Source organism: Photinus pyralis, unplaced genomic scaffold, assembly GCF_008802855.1.
Source record: "Photinus pyralis isolate 1611_PpyrPB1 unplaced genomic scaffold, Ppyr1.3 Ppyr1.4_LG9, whole genome shotgun sequence".
NCBI lineage: Eukaryota > Metazoa > Arthropoda > Insecta > Coleoptera > Lampyridae > Photinus > Photinus pyralis.
Genome location: NW_022170878.1, coordinates 12,609,389 through 12,627,497, shown reverse-complemented (window position 1 = coordinate 12,627,497; position 18,109 = coordinate 12,609,389). Strand labels below are relative to the sequence as shown.

The following is an 18,109-nucleotide window of genomic DNA, read 5'->3' as shown; positions in this document are numbered from 1 at the left end:
CTTTCTCTTGAAGGTAATTTCGATTTTATGATCCTTTTAGCTACTTTCTGGAACTCTTGTTTAAGTTCAGTCAATTTATTTTGAATTTCTTGCCATGTGTAAGTAGGCATGTAAAAGAATTATTACTGTGACCTAGCTAGACGTGGAAATTGTATGCATTATTCGCATTCTATTTATAATTAATAATAGTACCTAAGTACTTAAAATTAAATCTATTTAAAGAATTAATGTCACTCATAGTACCTAACTGTAACGTTCAAAGTCTAAATTACACTTACGGGTTAAAACGACCTAGGTACATACGAACGTTCTGCAATTACATGCGTAAAGTCCTGTCACGGTCGCCATGTTATGTTCGGAGGGTCATTAGGTAGTACTTTTAATAAAAACCATTTCTTCTATTAACTATTTACTTATACGTGTCTCTTCTTGGAAGGTTCGTAGTCATCTCCGTTCTCGTTATTACATTTTAAGTCACCCGCCTAAGTAGGTTGTCTACTTGACAATTTCAGCAACGATCGGCAATCAATGCAATATCTACAAGTGCGTTTACATAACCTGTGGATATGACACAATACTTGCCTTTTGATTCCTTTCCCCTAGCCCCTGAGCCTTAAGTTTCGGTATCTGACCGCCACCTTTAACCAGCAATTTGAGAACTCCGACTTTTATTGATACTTTTTGGTTTCCTTTTTTTTTTGCTTCAACCGTTCTATTTAGCGACTTGTGATGACTTTGGATTTTTGACATTTGATCTAGAACCTCTAATCTTCAATTTTCGATTTCTAACCTTACGTTTAACGTCTAATTTATGACTTACGACGATATGCAGATGTCCGACACGAAATTTCGACCTTGGACTACGCGTTTGGCTTCTGGTCAGCATTCGTGACTTGCGAAATACGACTTAAAGCTTTCGGCTACAGATCTCCATCAGTTTATATTGTGGATTTTGGAATATCTGACTTTAGACCATCAGCTATACATTTCTGACTTAATTTTACTTTAAGCTTCTGAACTTTCGAATTTTGACATGATTCTTGATTTTTATTAATTTGACTATCAGTTATGACTTCCAATTGCGCTTACTACATGTCGTACGTATTGTTTTAGCGGGTAAGTGTTGATTAATCCATTGAGATTAATTTACTTTCGAGCTAGATCTCACCAATCTGTATGGGAAGGCTATGTTCTTGCGGCTTTCAAGGTAGATCTCACAAATCTGTATGAGAAAGCTATGTTCTTGGTAATAAAAGCAAAATTTGGGCAAATAAGACGGGATTGTGAGGATACCTTAGTGAATTAATGTTTTAAAGAGTAATATAATAAAATAAAACACACTAAAAACGTAACATTAGTTATCGTAAAAGCGCATCGCTTTCCCATACAGATTCGTGACATGGCGTCTCTTGCTATTTCTGAAAAGGAGACGTGCCTTATCGTTTATTGAGTGAGATTATTGCGATGCGTCCATTACGAGTGCATTTTCCTTCCAATCGCTTCCAAGCTAGCGGCAGCACTACATCATTTAGAGTTTGAAAAGGACCGCTGCTTACTTGCGCAGACTAATAATAGTAAATTGTTGTTACCAGTGGCATTAAACCCGTCACCGAAAATAAGACGACAGCGTATCTGTTTCCATAAAAATAGACGGGATTTATTGCGAGCTTTTTCTTTTTAAAGAAAAGTTAGGACTCGTCGCGCCCGTTGACAATATCGCACAAAGCTGCGGAAAATAAAGTCTCCGCCGCCGCCTCTACTACGGCATGACACTGAAACAAAACTGAGACACAATATATAAGTTTTTGTTCCTCATGCGAACAAAACAAAGCAGTCGGAATGGTGCATCAAAACTTCTGCAACTTTTCCGTCTTGTCTCTATCAGAGACTTGTGTCGAAAATTCGATCGCTCCACTTTCAACATGCCATTACCCCTCTCTCATTCACTCTCTCTCTTTTTTTGCAGCGACGTACGAGACCACCCAGGACACGGACGGATTATTTACGGAGACTGCCAAGCTCAATGTTCGGCTAACGAGAGGCGATTTAAAGGCGCGTTACGAATGTCGGGTTGCCAGCGACGCTCTCCAACGACCGATGATGGCTTATCTCGACATGGAAGTGCTCGGTAAGTAGCTCGTAGTCTATTTCGAATTTAGTCACCTGAACGATTGTTTAACCCACATCACCGAATTGATGCCTGGATACTTGACGTGAAGGACCGCGTAATTCCATTAGCGTATTATCGGACGTTCGGAATTATTTATTGAACTCGATTTAGTTCGAGACATTAGCCTGAATATTGCAGAAGTTCGTTCGATGAACTGACTTAGTTGATTACAGAAACATTGCGCCATATTGTTTCTGCTCCTCTTATTTCACAGTTTCTCAGTTTTTGAGGGCTTTTCTGCACTCATACTTCCAATTTCTTCTATTCTACTGTGCTTATTGAACGCGAACATGAGAAATGCAAAAAAACATGAAGAGAGAGAAGTATGTGAAAGGCGTGCCTAACGTGAGGAGCAGAAACATGTTGCACGCACGCAAGGCAATTACTGCGACTAGAGAAAAAGGGGAGGAGATAGTCAAAACAGTTATCAGGTTGAAGAACGTGTAGAAAGAAACACAATCGTAAATAACGTAATGAACCTAGTGAACCTGTAAGAACTTGCTGAACGTAAAAGACGTGAAAAACCTAGTATTGTTGGGATATGTGATTCTGAAGATACCACCAAACGTCTAATGTATATAAACAAACGTTAAACGAATCGCAAAAGAACAATGCGCTGCGATTAAAAAACAAAACTGCTTCTTTGGATAACCATTTATAAATGGAAATTTTCCAATTTATGGTGAAGTTCAGTTCTTAATTATTGTAATTTATTTATTTTGCGATTCCGTCGCACTCATTTACGATTTAACTATCGGTAGCTTATACCACTCCGCTTAAACGTATTTAAGAATGTGAAGAACGTAGTAAACGTGTTGACGGCGTACCCCTCCCAAAACCCCAAACCGTCTCACTCTCCTACCGAGGTTGGGCATCGTTCTTCAAGTTTCATCCTGCAATTAGACATGCGGAAAAAAGAGAAAAACGCAACCAAACCGAAGAACGCGCAAAAATGTCGGACTTAGAGGAGAATGCGGAAACATAAATAACGACATAAAATTCTACTGAACGTAAAGAAGAATTTACAGAACGTGAGGAAGAAGAAGTTCGCCAACTTTAAGGAGATGGGAAGCAAAATATTTTTAGGGTTCGTAGAAGTTTTACGGCGTGTACAATCCTTCAGGTTATTGGGGTTCGGATAAAATCTATAAAGTTGTTTTGGGTCATTTTTTACCCCAGTGCGAGACCTTCATTACAAACGTGCGGGTGGTTAAAAAAGGCTCTAATAAGACCAATCCGGAATGAGATCTGGAAGGCCCGAGGGTGGATACAGCAGTTTCTATTAGTTCAACCTTCACCCGCACACTCATTAGCCAATATTATATTGATCGCAAACAATTATACGTCTAATGTTGAATCTTTTGTTATAATATTTTCCAACGTCATCGCCAGGGGGCGACCGATTTTTAAGTTTTACCTTGTCCTATGTTTTAAGGTTCCTACGGAGAGCGGGGGGGCGAGGGCGCTTAGAACTATACCTTGGCAGGTCACAGTCTCGTAGCAGATAACATTTGAATCTCACCTTGACTTACATTCCAAAGTCTCCGTCAGGTGGCGAGCGATCTTGAATTGACCCAATTTCGAAAACAAATTCAAGGGGCTCTAACTTTTCATCTAGTCGTCCAATCTTGGAACTGTTTGAAATTATGGATTCTACAGGTCACATTCTATAAGAAAATTTTTTTTCCGGATCGATCTGAGACAATTTTTTTTTCGGGGCTCAAAAAAAAGGCAGTGTATAACCTTCCTTTTTTACCAAAAATCGACTGCACTAAAATTTCTCGGGAAAACTCTTTTTCTTATTAACTTTGGTGCGTAGAATCCAAAACAATTCGTACTTTTTCGATTAAACTTCTCAATCAAAAGTTATAGACTGGAAACCAATTTCGAAAAAAAATTCAAAGGGTTGTAACTTTTGAACTAGTAGCCCAATCTTGGAACTGTTTGAAATTGTGGATTCTACAGGTCACATTCTATAAGAAATTTTTTTTCCGGATCGATCTGAGACAATTTTTTTTTGGGGCCCAAAAAAAGGCAGTGTTATACCTTCCTTTTTTTCCAAAAATCGACTGCCCCAAAATTTCTCGGGAAAACACTTTTTCTTATTAATTTTGGTGCGTAGAATCCAAAACAATTTGTGCTTTTTCGATTAGACTTCTCAATCAAAAGTTATGAACTAAAAACCAATTTCGAAAAAAAATTCAAAGGGCTGTAACTTTTGAACTAGTAGCCCAATCTTGGTACTGTTTGAAATTATGGATTCTACAGGTCACTTTTTATAAGAAAATTCGTTTCCGGGTCGATCCGAGACAATTTTTTTTTCGGGGCCCAAAAAAAGGCAATGTTATACCTTCCCTTTTTACCAAAAATCGACTGCACCAAAATTTCTCGGGAAAACACTTTTTTTTATTAATTTTGGTGCGTAGAATCCAAAACTATTCTTACTTTTTCGTTTAGACCTCTCAACCAAAAGTTATGGACAAAAAACCAATTTCGAAAATAAATTCATGGAATACCCCCGAGGAAAAAGAGAACAAATCTTCCTGACACTGTCATACGACCTTTATATACTGGGGGGTATTCCTACCCCCCAGACCGTCCGGTGACCGAAAGAAGGGCTGTGGTCGCGATCAAGGACGAACTAATTCAGCGCGCCAGTATATTTTCGTTACCGTACAGAGCTATCGTTAAAAATTCAGTGTAGTGGTTCACTCCCCGTGAAACCAGTGAGGGAATTGCACTCTGTGACGCCTAGAGAACTGCAAGGAGGGTCGTATCTAGCCTAATTTTATATCAACATCGCACCTATTACTTGAGGCTCCGTTATTCTATTTATATAAAATTAATCTTTAAAAAATCATCGTAAATTGCAATTGATTGAAAAACGAACTTAGGAAAATTTTAATTTATATGTTCTTAAAGAGATTAACCTAAGGCCAATTGAAGGGCGTTTTGTATTGCATGTATTTCACCATTTAACTAGAATTGGATTTGACAGATCCTAGCGCTCCCAATAAAATCCTACATTAAAAAAATTCATTCCCGAACCCGGATTCGAACATGGGCTCTTCTTGTCTGAAGTTAGGCATCTAATCAACAGACTCATGTCGCAGGAGTTTTATATTGGTAATTCAACTGTACGGACTTGGTGGATATTTCACTTTAGTGGGTCGAGATACCGGCCACATTATACGACTAGTCAGTTTTCTTTGTTCTTTTAGAGACTGGCGAATTATTCGAGCGTATTTCGAAGATCCCATCCCTGTCCTACTTTTTCCTCCAAAGTTACGCGGAGCGTACAATGGAAGGTGATTTATGTGCAACACTTGTATTTCACCCAAATAATAAAGTACGCCGTCATACCTATCCCTTGCACGCGGGGATCGTTTAATTATCCCATTCCACAAACCTGCAACCTTACAATTAATCGCGTTTAAACTCCATTTTATTCCAATGAAGGAGACAATACCGCGAAGAGGTAACCAACTACAATACGTGCCATTGACAGTCAGCGAGCACCTTTGAAGTGACTAATTCCGCAACCCCTGCAGCTTCCGTACATTTAAGTGTTCCGATTTTGATCCCGCTTTAATTAAAGTTAAGATCACAATGTGTTTTGCGAGAACATCCGAGCGTGTAACTAAAACCGCTGATAATTTAAGTTCCTCCGCCGCTCCGAGTAATTGTAACGCGTTTATTACGCACTTAAAAAAGAGTAGAAAGACAGCGGTACGTGCCCGCACAATGGCCGTAATTGAGGGATGACTGTTTTCCCAAACACGGTCTATATCAACAATTCCCCTCTGAAATCAAATTGTTTCCTGCAGGCTCGCAAGAAGTCCCCCGAGAGGTCTTTCCTTTATCGAGTAGCATAGTTGAGTGGATATCAGCACAATAACAATTGAATAGACAATGGTATTCTAAGGAGCGACTGAAATCAGTTTCATTATTGCCACTCCTCGCAAGGCCCTCTCGTAGAAAAATACACTCGACTCGACCGATAAGGAGGAGGAGGAGGAGGATAAATTTCCGCTATCTTTATTCCGCACAATGCGCGAAAAATAGATTGACAATAAATAGTCTTCGTTTAGATGGCCGAAATAAATAAAAATTCCCTGAGGATTTCCTACCTGAAAAATCTTTATAAGCAAAGTACGGTAACGTTTCGTGTTCCATTCCGACTGTAATGCCCATGGGCTCCATCGAACGCAAGCCCAACTTTTTGTCTCTGAGGATGCATTGTTCAACAATACGGTTACGGCTTTCACATAAAGTTATAATACAACACTAGCAATTTGGCCTCTTTCATTTAATTGCCGTCGCGTCGACGTTAATTAACATCCGCTCGCCGCGAAACGTCGTCCTGTCAAGTTAATGCTAGTTTATCTCACGCTACAAAATACGTGGTTCTTGGGCCGTATAGAAGTATACTCAATAGGTTCAGAAAAAGAATGCCAGTTGGTTAGACAAAGTCACGTCATAGCCGCTCCGTATAGATTTTTTATGACGAAGTTAGTGGGCCGCCTATCCCGGATAAAACAATAAATTATTGTAATTACGATATGCCATTCTGATCACTCTGCTGGTCGTTGCCCATGTGATCCTGCTCAAATTTGTTCCGCTTCAGGGAATTGTGGAATTAAATATGAAATGATGGTAATTTCTTGCCACTTTTGGAACGTCGCCGTTGTGTGTTACCTGTATTGGATACCCTTCTCTTTTTCGCTATCCTAGACTCTTTATGTACAGGGGGGTGTCATACCCCTCAGAACCCACGGTGCTATTTCATCGGTGATTTCACCCCTACAGCCTATTCATACTGATCAGTGTAGCAAACTAACTTCAGGATGCATCTACGAAAAAGGTGGTATAGGGTGGTCTGGGTATAAGGTCCTCAGTAATACCCCCATTACACGAAAATCCTATAATAGCCGAAGGGAAACGGATACGGGACACCCTTCTTTTCATGGCTATTGTAGGCTCTTCGTATGCTGGGGAAGTATTCTATAACTTTGTGGTTCAATGGTTGAGCGTTGGGCTATAAATCCGGAGGTTGGGTGTTCGAACCTGGGTTGAGGTGAATTTTTCATCTGTGGCAGAGATGGGAACATGCTGCCGGCTACTCTGAATTAGGATCTCCTGCAGTTTTCCTAATACCAGAGTAGTATAGAACAACTTAAGACCTTCTTCTGCAGGGGCACCTCGAAAAAGCATTATGCGGGTCACTCTGTAATTGGGCGCAGGCCTTTTGAACGCCCAGAACAACAGAGGGCTAATAAATAAATACATAATTAAATAAAAAACTCCTAGAACCCCCCCAACGGTACTGCTACGTTGTTTCCCAGAATCGTTGAAACAATTCCATAACTTTTGATTGTGAGGTCTAATCGAAAAAGTACGAATCGTTTTGGATTCTACGCACCAAAATAAGAAAAAGTGTTTTCCCGAGAAATTTTGGTGCAGTCGATATTTGGTAAAAAAGGAAGGTTTATACACTGCCTTTTTTTGAGGCCCGAAAGAAAAAATTGTATCAGGTCGATCGGGAAAAAACATTTTCTTATAGAATGTGGCCTGTAGAATCCATAATTTCAAACAGTTCCAAGATTGGTCTACTAGATCAAAAGTTTCAGCCCTTTGAATTTTTTTTCGAAATTGGTTTTTTGTCCATAACTTTTGATTGAGAAGTCTGATCGAAAAAGTATATTTTCACTTCTTAGATCTTACGTATACGCAAAGTATTATTCACACATGATACTATTACTCAGTTCTTCAGGATTAGAACTTAGATCAGTTGTAACTGTTTTCTAATCCTTTTTTTGCGTGATTCTCTCTATAACTTTGACTTTGTTATTTTTTTTACCAGCTTGCAAAAAATAAAGCATATTATTATTATTATTATTATTAATTGTTTTGGATTCTACACACCAAAATTAATAAAAAAAAGTGTTTTCCCGAGAAATTTTGGTGCAGTCGATTTTTGGTAAAAGAGGAAGGTTTATACACTGCCTTTTTTTGAGGCCCGAAAAAAAAAAATTGTATCAGATCGATCGGGAAAAAACATTTTCTTATAGAATGTGGCCTGTAGAATCCATAATTTCAAACGGCTCCCAGATTGGGCTACTAAATCAAAAATTACAGCCCTTTGAATTTTTTTTAGAAATTGGTTTTTTGTCCATAACTTTTGATTGAGAGGTCTAATCGAAAAAGTACGAATCGTTTTGGATTCTATGCACCAAAATTAATAGGGAAAGGTGTTTTCCCGAGACATTTTGGTGCAGTCGATTTTTGGTAAAAAAGGATGGTTTATACACTGCCTTTTTTTGAGGCCCGAAGAAAAAATTGTCTGAGATCGACCGGGAAAAAACAGTTTGAAGATGGGGCTGTTGGATCAAAACTTACATGGTGCAGTTTCTTCTAGGTCTCCCAGAAATCCAAGCGCTTGAAGTCTACATAGAGTTATCAATAAAGTGAAGTAAACGAACTTTTAACAAATTGACGTAGTGTGACACGCGTATCTCGTGCGTAAAATGTGCGCACGTTGCGGATTTTAATTGCCGAACACAAAGGGCGCTAATAAATTATAATAACGCTCGAAAATTCGACATCCTTCAGTGAGAAGACAACTGGCGTGTGTGTCTTACTCAGATGCATCACTGTCGCGGTGGCTCCCGCGGGAGATTCGAGGTAAAATTCTTGGGGAATTAGAGTAAACTCGTTTTAGTTGCCGAATTAATAGATGTGTCTTCGCTTCGTGACAGTGACGTATTCATATTCGTTATCCCGAGGAGTTACGTGCAGGATCTCTATCTGCGTTGCAACGTCACATTCTGAGCCATAAATTAAAGAAACCATTTCTGCTCATTGTGCAAACGTTTACGGTCCTACGGTTAATAGCTTTATGATTACAACTTGTATGGGGCAGCGATGATGCTTGCATTTCTTATTATGACCTTTATTAGCAATAATCTCTATGGCGCTGCAATGAGTTTGTATTTCTAAGGAGCCTGCCGGGTAGGAAAGTAATTGCGATAAGCACGTTATTCATCCGTAAATTTCAGCATTACCTAGAAAATTTACATCGTTTTACGAAAGTGGATCGACTTTGAAGTGCGGGCGTCCGATAGAAAACGAACTTTACCCACACCGAGAATTTATGTAAAGCGAGAGGAAATGAAAATATTATTATGGGTTTTGCTTTGTTTCAGTGCGGCCCTCAGACATGAAACTTGAATATCAGGAGCAGGTTGTTCAGGGTAACGACGTTCTGATTATATGCGATGTTTTCGGCGCAAACCCCGCGGCGGACGTCAAATGGTTCAACAACTCTAAGCCCATCACGAATGAAAGCCTTGTTCATACCGTGCCCGAGGCGATGGTGAGTTTCGCAAACATACTTTCAGCGCTATTACCACCTTTCCATTATAACAAAGAAATGTAAAAGCGCGCCCTCTAGCTACGCAATTTGAAATTTTTTTCTTAACGAAATTCCTCGTTCGGGAATAACAAGAGTCTTAACGAAATCGAAATTTTGCTTTCAGCCGATTCTCACTAAAATTGAGGATAACGTAAGTATCAAGCTGCATGCTCGTTGTGAATTTTGTTGAGTTGAGTGGATTTTGAGTTATGTGTAACCCAATGAGGCTTAGAATAACACCAGGCTGTATCTCGTATATAATTTTAAAACGAACCTTCTTCATTCGTAGCTTAAATGGCATGACATTTTTAAGTTTTGCTTTTTAACTTTTTTTAATCTGCTGGATCTAGTAGACCTTAAGCAGCATTGGAAGGGACTAGAACACTTTGGAGATGGTTTAAAGTGTCAATAGATTTGGAAAGTTTGTCAAAGGTCTGAAAAGTTCTAGAGACGACTTAGGAAAAGCATAGAAAGCCCTTAAGGGACTTTGAAGGTTTTTAGACTGGCTTCTATTCAGTTTTAGAAGACTTTTCCGCTGATGTCAGCTCCCCCTTTTTGGTCAATCAAACATATAGATGCCCTTAAGGTGATCTAGCGGTATTTCCCGGGGTCTTTTATATAAATATTTCGTAAAATTGTCTAGATTTGCTCGGTTTTCGAAAGATCCTGGAAAACTGGAAAGTGAAGGCTACTGAAGATTCCATAGAAAAGAAGTAAATTCGGTTACACTGGAAAACGCATACAGGACTTCTAGCTCTTTTCAAGGTCTTTGAAGCGAAGTTTCGAGCAATCAAAAACCTTCCAGGGGACCCTTCCTAACGTTCGATTGTTGTAAAAAGCACATAAAGGGCTCTTGAAGGCCTTTAAAGTGCTTCTAGATTTTAAGTGATTTCCAGAGCAGTCAAAACCCTCAAAGAGGTGTTCTTGCTAATTTTTGTGGACTTTTCAAGGGCTTTTTATTCTAGTGGCTGAATTAGATGATTTCAAAAGCTCTAGAAATGACCTATAAAAATTTGAAAGTCCTTGAAAAGTTAGATAAAAGTTCACGAAATCTCTAGAAAGCTCTCAGGAAAGCACACAAACGGTTCAAGAAGAGACTTCTAACTTTAGTAAGTGGTTTTTTCCCTTCCAGTGGGACTTTGATCGCCTTTCTGAAGTTTTGTAGAACTTTAGAAATCTCTGTTTGGCAATTTTGGTATTTGGGTCAGAGGAACTTTGAATAATCTGTAAACGGCATTAAGGCTTTACGCAAAACCTTGAAAAAGGGAAGGGTGGCCTTGGAAAGTCTTTACAAAGCGTCTACACCAAGATATTTCTAGGACCTTTACTCGCAATGTCAAGAGCCTTTGAGGTATTCGCCAGAGCTTTCGGTTCTCCCTTACTTTGGAAAGATCATAGAAAGCGCTGGATGAGCCCCTAAAGTTCCTGAAATGACTGTGGAAAGTTCTCAAACAATTTTTCAGGTGCCTCTTGTGCTTTCCGCAATATTTAAAGCGCTTTAAACAGTAGTGGTTCATAGAGAGCCTCCAAATGCTTCTAATACTTTTCCATATTGAAAGGCTCTAGAAGGGTGGCTCTGGAAAGCTGTCCACAGTTCTGCAAAGTACTCGAAGGGCTTTGGAAAACGCTTGTTATTGGTTTATAGAGTTATTACCAGAGCAATCGAAAGAGAGCCTTAGATCGCTTTATTCAGTATGTATAATAGAAGTTTTCTAGCTCTTCTCCAAAGCTTTATTTTCATTTGATGAGCTAGTTGAATCTAAAATGAATTGGAAGGCATCTAGGATTGTCTGACCTAGACATAAGTACCTTTGAAGGCTCTAGAAAGTACTAAACTGGACATAAAAGCTCAGAAAAGCTCTAGATTGATTCGGATGGCCAATAACAGAATTGGACAAGGTTTAAAAGACTTTGCTTACGCTATTTGACCTAAAAGGATCTGGAAAGCGCTAGGAGTCTCTGCTGGCCTTCGAAAAGTTTCCAAAAGCTCTAAAGAGGCGACCAATGGACTCAACCGAGACCCAGAACGGTCTTCTAATACCTTGCCAGGGATCTCCAGGGTCCCTTCTAAAGCCCATTCTCGAGTTAAAAAGCCCAGAAGTAGAGTAAAACGTAAGAAGAAGATGAAAGCCCCCATCAAACTCTTAAAGCTCATTTCAGTGTCCTTTACATTACTTCGGAGATAATCAAAGGCGGCTCTCTAGAATTTTGAGGCTCCATAGGGCCTTCTACGCCTTTTCCAAATCATCTCTTTAGAGCTTTTCTAGGCCTTCCCCAAATCATTAGTTCTCTTTCCCGAGCTGGTTTATCCCAGAAAACCTCGGAAAAATTATAGAAAGATGTGGAAAAGTCTGTAAGATTTTGAAAAATCTTAGAAAGGCATCAAAAAGCTATGGGTAGGTACTAAAATTGCGTACGAAACCTCTGGAAAACTGTATATTCCCTTATAAAATAAGTAAAGTGCTTTGAAAAGTGTATAAAAGGCGTTGCATTTCCTTTTGGCGCCTTTTATGCTCCTTAATCCTTGCGGTCTGTAGAGCATTAAAAAACCCTTTCAACCTTCCTGTCAAGATTTTCTACGTTTACGAGTGCCGAAAAAGCTCCGGAAAACAGCTACAAAGTTTTGAAAATTGGGTAATGGCTCCTAAAAATGATTAAAAGGGCCTGAAAAGGCATAAAAAGGCTTGACATGGTCCCCTCAGGAATGCACATCAACCCTTTAAATGGTCTTCTAGGCTACTTAGAACCTTCCAGTGCTTTCCGAGGAGCCCCCGATTGCGTTCTTGTAATTATGAACCTTTTGAAACCATGCTACGTCACTAGGCCGTTTCCATAGTTTTCTATGCCATTTACCGAGCTAGATTAACCTCAATAGCTCTGGAAAGGAACCGGAGATATCGGCAAATAGGGCACTGTGGTGTAAATGTGCCTGAATGCGACACACAGCACAATGAAAAGGCGCAAAGCTCCTTATGTGGAGCCTTTTAGGGTGCTCCGTAAGAGTCTTAAGCTGTTTAGGCCAACGAAGCTCTGCAAAAGAATCAGGGATTGCTCGTTATGATTTTCCAGAGGCCTGTCGCATAGTTCACGTGTGTGCTTTCCAAAGCAATTGATAGCTTTCTTAACAAATTTTGCGAATTGCTTTTAGTGTCACGTATTTCGATTGCATAAACCTCTACGGAGATGATTTTGTGTGGAAATTTTCTTTCAAACCGTCCCGCTAGTTTTTTCGTTCAGTATTGTAAGAAATATTAACATTTCCACGTGCGTTCCGTAAAGTAAAGCTCGAACTGAGAAGTGCATTGTATATTTAGACTGTATAAACCTGTACGGAAGATCGAGAGTAAACGTCAGTTTTTTAATTATTTCTGTTCCTATATCGCATATTGCGATGGGTGGGAGCTTCTGGCGGAGTGCTCTCCAACAATGCAATACAACTTATCGATCTTTCTCTAATATAAGTGCAGAAGTTTCCAGGAAACCCTGGTCACCAAAAGACAATACAAACAATAGCACTCTCCAACAAACTTGCCAAGGAGGTGTTGTGCTAAAACCAAAGTTTCATGCTCGGTGAAACTTTAAACAAGTTTTTAATTCCTTTCACCGATTCTTGAAAACGGTAACGTAAGCAACTATTTTAATATCTCGACGTTCTCAACTTTAAATGGAAAATTGCATTCGGTTTATTTATGTAAACGAGGTTCGCAATCCTAAACGTACCCAGACAGCGATACTTTTAAGTCTACCCCAACTGCTGAAGTTAATAAGATGCAAAAGTGGGAAGACACATGGATCGCAAGTGCAATAAATTGTTCTCTCGTACGTAAAGCTGCGTGAGATTACTCTAAAGTTCGCTCGTACGTTGCGAAGTTTCTGAATTTCTGCCCTTTTGTCAGCGGAACGGGACGTTCACGACGAAAAGCCAGCTGCAGTTCAGGGCGACCCGATACGACAACGGCCAAATTTTCCACTGCTACGCCGAGAATTCGGTCATACGCAACAAGACCGCGCTCTTCCACAGGCAGGTCCTGATCCAGGTGAAATGTAAGTAGATTCCCGTAGAACGTCGGCGGGTACTAACCGGTCGCGCAGATGCTCCGGTCGTTTCCGTGAGTCCGGAGAATACGACGACGAACGAAACGGCGCAGAACATACTGATCGGGTGCAGATACACGGCGAACCCCTTGGAGCTTAAGGCGGTTTATTGGTAGGGCGCGAGGATGCCTGGTTTCGCAAAAACTGATCGCGTATTTGCAGGATGAAGAACGGCAAGAATTTGACTTTAAATAGGGAGAAGTACGAGGGTGGGACGCCGCTGCATCCGCCCCTTATAATCAAGAATGTAACGCGAGACGATATGGGGGAGTACGTCTGCGCGTGTATGAACGACGTCGGATTATCCGAGTCGGAAAACTCGGCGTACCTGAACGTGCAATGTAAGTGTCTTAAGTTCACGCTTGCTCCGCTTCTGTTCTAATAACCACCCTCTGCGTGCGCTAATGCTTTCGTTTCAGATCCCCCGACGGTTGAGGTAATCATGGACCCGGAGGCCCCCGTCAAAGCGGTTGACGGGGTTAACGTGACCGCAATGTGTAACGTGGTCGCGGGTAATCCTCCGACTCTTCTAAAGGTATCCGTTTCAGTGGTCGAGCGAGTTTCACATGCGAATCTTCTAGGTACGATGGTTTCTGGGCGACGATCTTCTGAAGGAGCTGCCCGAGTGCAATTACACTTCGAACGACGTGGACGGTTACGGGGGGCTCTACTGTAACGTGGACCCTAGTATTCTCAGCTTGGTTACCGTCGACCAAAGTTTTGCGGGCAATTATACTTGCAGAGGGATGAATATTTACGATTGGGGGGCTCAGTCGGAGCCGACCGAATTGGTTGTTTACTGTAAGCCTATAAGCCGATTTGGGACACTTCATGTCTTCTGCTTTTAGACCCCCCAAGCGGCGCGAAGCTGACTTACACCCCATCCAAGGTGATAAAGCGGGGACAGGTCGACCTTCACTGCTCCGTCGAGCACGAGGGCCGGCCCAAGAACCTCACCTACATCTGGTACCGCGGAATTCACAAAATGTCCGGGGAGACCTCGTCGAAATTGACGATCAACCCCGTCAAGCTAGACACGCGGAACAACTTCACGTGCTCGGCGAGTAACGAGGGAGGAATCAGCGATTCGTCGACTGTTTTCATTAACGTGTCGGCCCCTCCTACGTTTATCACTCCCCTAACCTACCAGCACGTCAGAAGCTTTCAGCCGAACATGTCGCTGACGTGCCGAGTCGAGTGCTCTCCCCTCTGCTACATATCCTGGTTCAAAGAGAACGAGCAAATTGACACGCGGAACACTAAGCTCTACGACATCAAAACCACGATTCGGGACGCGAACGGAAAGACCGGCGACTTTGAGTCGATCGAGTCCACTTTGGTAAGACCCTCCTCCCAGATTAGTCGCCCTCCCTCAACCACTTGCCTCAGATTTGGAACGTCGACGCCTGGCCGACGCATCCCTTCGCCAAAACCGCCCCAACCGTCCACTACATGTGCATCAGCTCCTCGAACGGTTTCGGCAACGGGGTCAACGCCTCCGTTCCGGTGGAAGTAGAATGTTAGCTCACCACCCCCCTCGCGGGGGCCGTTAACTTGGCCTCCCCACTGAGAGATTTGATAGTCGTATTATTTTAAAATGAATGCGCTCGTTATGCGCCACCGATAATAACTTTTGCGCCATTATCGTTTTTTAGAAATCCGAAAAAACATTAGGGGGGGGGGGGCAAGCGAACGTAACCCCCCCCTCCCCCCGTACGTATTTTGTCCCTTGTAACTAGGTCACCTGATACATTTGGTTATGCGCTCAATTGCGCCACTTGAATTAAAGCTAGCGCCATTACGGTTAAGCCGTGACAAATTTTCAAAAAGTGGGGGGGCCAACTTAACGTTTTTAAAAGTTACTTTTTTTTAACATCTTTTCATACGAAATTGTACTCTCAGGTATGCGCCGTAAAAAGATACCTTTGCGCCATTCTTGTTTTTTGGTTATCCTTAAATATATTTGGGAGGGGCCAAGTGAACGGAACCCCCATAACGCATTTTGCTACCGGTATTTGTGCCACTCGATACATCTGGTTATGCGCTCAATTGCGCCACTTGAATTAAAGCTAGCGCCATTATGGAAAATCCATAAAAAAATTTAAAAAGTGGGGGGGGGGCTAACAACGTTTTCAAAAGTTACGTTTTTTAACATGTCTTTTCTACTACATCGTACTTTTCATCATGCGCTAAAATGCGCCGTAAACAAAAATCTGCTCCAATATTTCTCGGGAAAACACTTTTTCTCACTAATTTTGGTACGTAGAATCCAAAACAATTCGTACTTTTTCGATTAGACTTCTCAATCAAAGAATTATAGACTAGAAACCAATTTCGAAAAAAAATTCAAAGGGCTATAACTTTTGAACTAGTAGCCCAATCTTGGAACTGTTTGAAATTATGGATTCTACAGGTCATATTCTATAAGAAAATTTTTTTTTCGGATCGATCTGAGGCAATTTTTCTTTTGGGACTCAAAAAAAGGCAGTGTATAACCCTCCTTTTTTACAAAAATCGACTGCACCAAAATTTCTCGGGAAAACACTTTTTCTTATTAATTTTGGTGCGTAGAATCCAAAACAATTCATACTTTTCCGATTAGACTTCTCAATCAAAAGTTATAGACTAGAAACCAATTTCGAAAACAAATTCAAAGGGCTGTAACTTTTGAACTAGTAGCCCAATCTTGGAATTGTTTGAAATTATGGATTCTACGGGCCAAACTCTATAAGATAATGTTTTTTTCCGGTCGATCTCAGACAATTTTTTTTCCGGCCTCAAAAAAAGGCAATGTATTACCTTCCTTTTTTACCAAAAATCGACTGCTCCAAAATTTCTCGAGAAAACACTTTTTCTCACTAATTTTGGTGCGTAGAATCCAAAACGATTCGTACTTTTTCGATCAGACCCAAATTTCGACTATATATATATGTATAGGCCCCTCCCAAATATATGTAAGGATAACCAAAAAACAAGAATGGCGCAAAGATATCTTTTTACGGCGCATTTCAGCGCATACCTGAGAGTACAATTTCGTATGAAAAGATGTTAAAAAAAAGTAACTTTTAAAAACGTTAAGTTGCCCCCCCCCCACTTTTTGAAAATTTGTCACGGCTTAACCGTAATGGCGCTAGCTTTAATTCAAGTGGCGCAATTGAGCGCATAACCAAATGTATCAGGTGACCTAGTTACAAGGGACAAAATACGTACTGGGGGGGGGGGCTACGTTCACTTGCCCCCCCCCCATGTTTTTTCGAATTTCTAAAAAACGATAATGGTGCAAGAGTTATTATCGGTGGCGCATATGAGCGCATTCATTTTAAAATAATACGACTATCAAATCTCTCAGTGGGGGGGCCAAGTTAAGGGACCCCCACTCGCGACCGCAACCGCTAAACCGTCAACTTGCAGATCCCCCCGAAAACCTGACCCTCACCAACTACACCGTCTCGGTAGTCGAGGGCAAGTACCCGCCCGAGGTTTTCTGCACCGGAAAGGGCTTCCCCCACCTGCACTACTTCTGGAGGAGGCAGAACTCGAGCAAAATCCTCTCGTACACGCAGGCGCTAACGTTCGAAACACCCGTCTCGAGATCTCAATCGGGCAGCTACGTCTGTGAGGCGAATAACACGCATGGAATCGCTCAGGCTGTGTTGCACTTAGAAGTTCAATGTAAATCACCCCCCCCCCCCCACTAACTTCTCGAGTACTAATCACGCTCTTGCAGATCCTCCCCAGTGCGTAATCACGAAGGGGGAGTACAACGGGAACCCCGCGCTCCTGTGCATCGTCGACGCGAACCCCGACAAGGTGGCGTTCACGTGGAAGATACAGGGGGCGAACGACTCGCTCGACGAGCCGCTCAACACGCGCCAGGAGGGAGTGCGCGGCTTCCTGCTGTTGCACTCCGGCGTCGAAACGCTCCGCACCTACCAGTGCTTCGCGACTAACAGCGCCGGAACCGGCTCCAGGTGCATCATCGACGTTACCGGTAAGAAACCCCTCAATCGACACAGGCCCGGCTTTAACTTTGTCACCTTCGTCAGCCTATCAGGAGCAAAGTAGTCAAGTGGGAGCTCCAGGTAAACCAAACCATTTGTAGTTATACGCGCATGGTGCATGTGCACACACAAATACTTTTCTCCTGGTTGCACTTCGGCCTTTCACTACCGGTGACTAACGGCATGATTTCAGGGGAGGCGGCGCGCTGGTGGCACGTCTTCGGCACCGGCAACAACGTGATACTCATCGTGATCGTCGTGGGCATCATTCTATGCGCCATCTTCGTGTGCATCATCATCATAATCATCATCTGCGTCTGCAAGAGGAGGAGGGCGCGGAACAAATGTAAGTATTCACGCGAAATCCCGATAACGCACCGGCGCCATTTACTAACGTGTGTCGTTTTTTTTTCTCTTTTGATTTGCTAA

General features: G+C 41.7%; 1 protein-coding gene across 1 annotated transcript in view; it reads left to right on the top strand.

Moving 5' to 3' along the window:
* Positions 1-18,109, top strand: part of LOC116179986 — a 66,598-nt gene that overhangs the window by 33,949 nt on the left and 14,540 nt on the right. The window contains exons 4-17 of the mRNA XM_031499809.1: positions 1,967-2,128; positions 9,376-9,545; positions 9,709-9,735; positions 13,481-13,628; positions 13,677-13,791; positions 13,842-14,020; positions 14,099-14,214; positions 14,261-14,480; positions 14,528-15,018; positions 15,069-15,198; positions 17,091-17,351; positions 17,407-17,670; positions 17,726-17,761; positions 17,874-18,026. Coding sequence (XP_031355669.1) covers positions 1,967-2,128; positions 9,376-9,545; positions 9,709-9,735; positions 13,481-13,628; positions 13,677-13,791; positions 13,842-14,020; positions 14,099-14,214; positions 14,261-14,480; positions 14,528-15,018; positions 15,069-15,198; positions 17,091-17,351; positions 17,407-17,670; positions 17,726-17,761; positions 17,874-18,026 — 2,472 coding nt within the window. The remainder of the gene's footprint in view (positions 1-1,966; positions 2,129-9,375; positions 9,546-9,708; positions 9,736-13,480; positions 13,629-13,676; positions 13,792-13,841; positions 14,021-14,098; positions 14,215-14,260; positions 14,481-14,527; positions 15,019-15,068; positions 15,199-17,090; positions 17,352-17,406; positions 17,671-17,725; positions 17,762-17,873; positions 18,027-18,109) is intronic.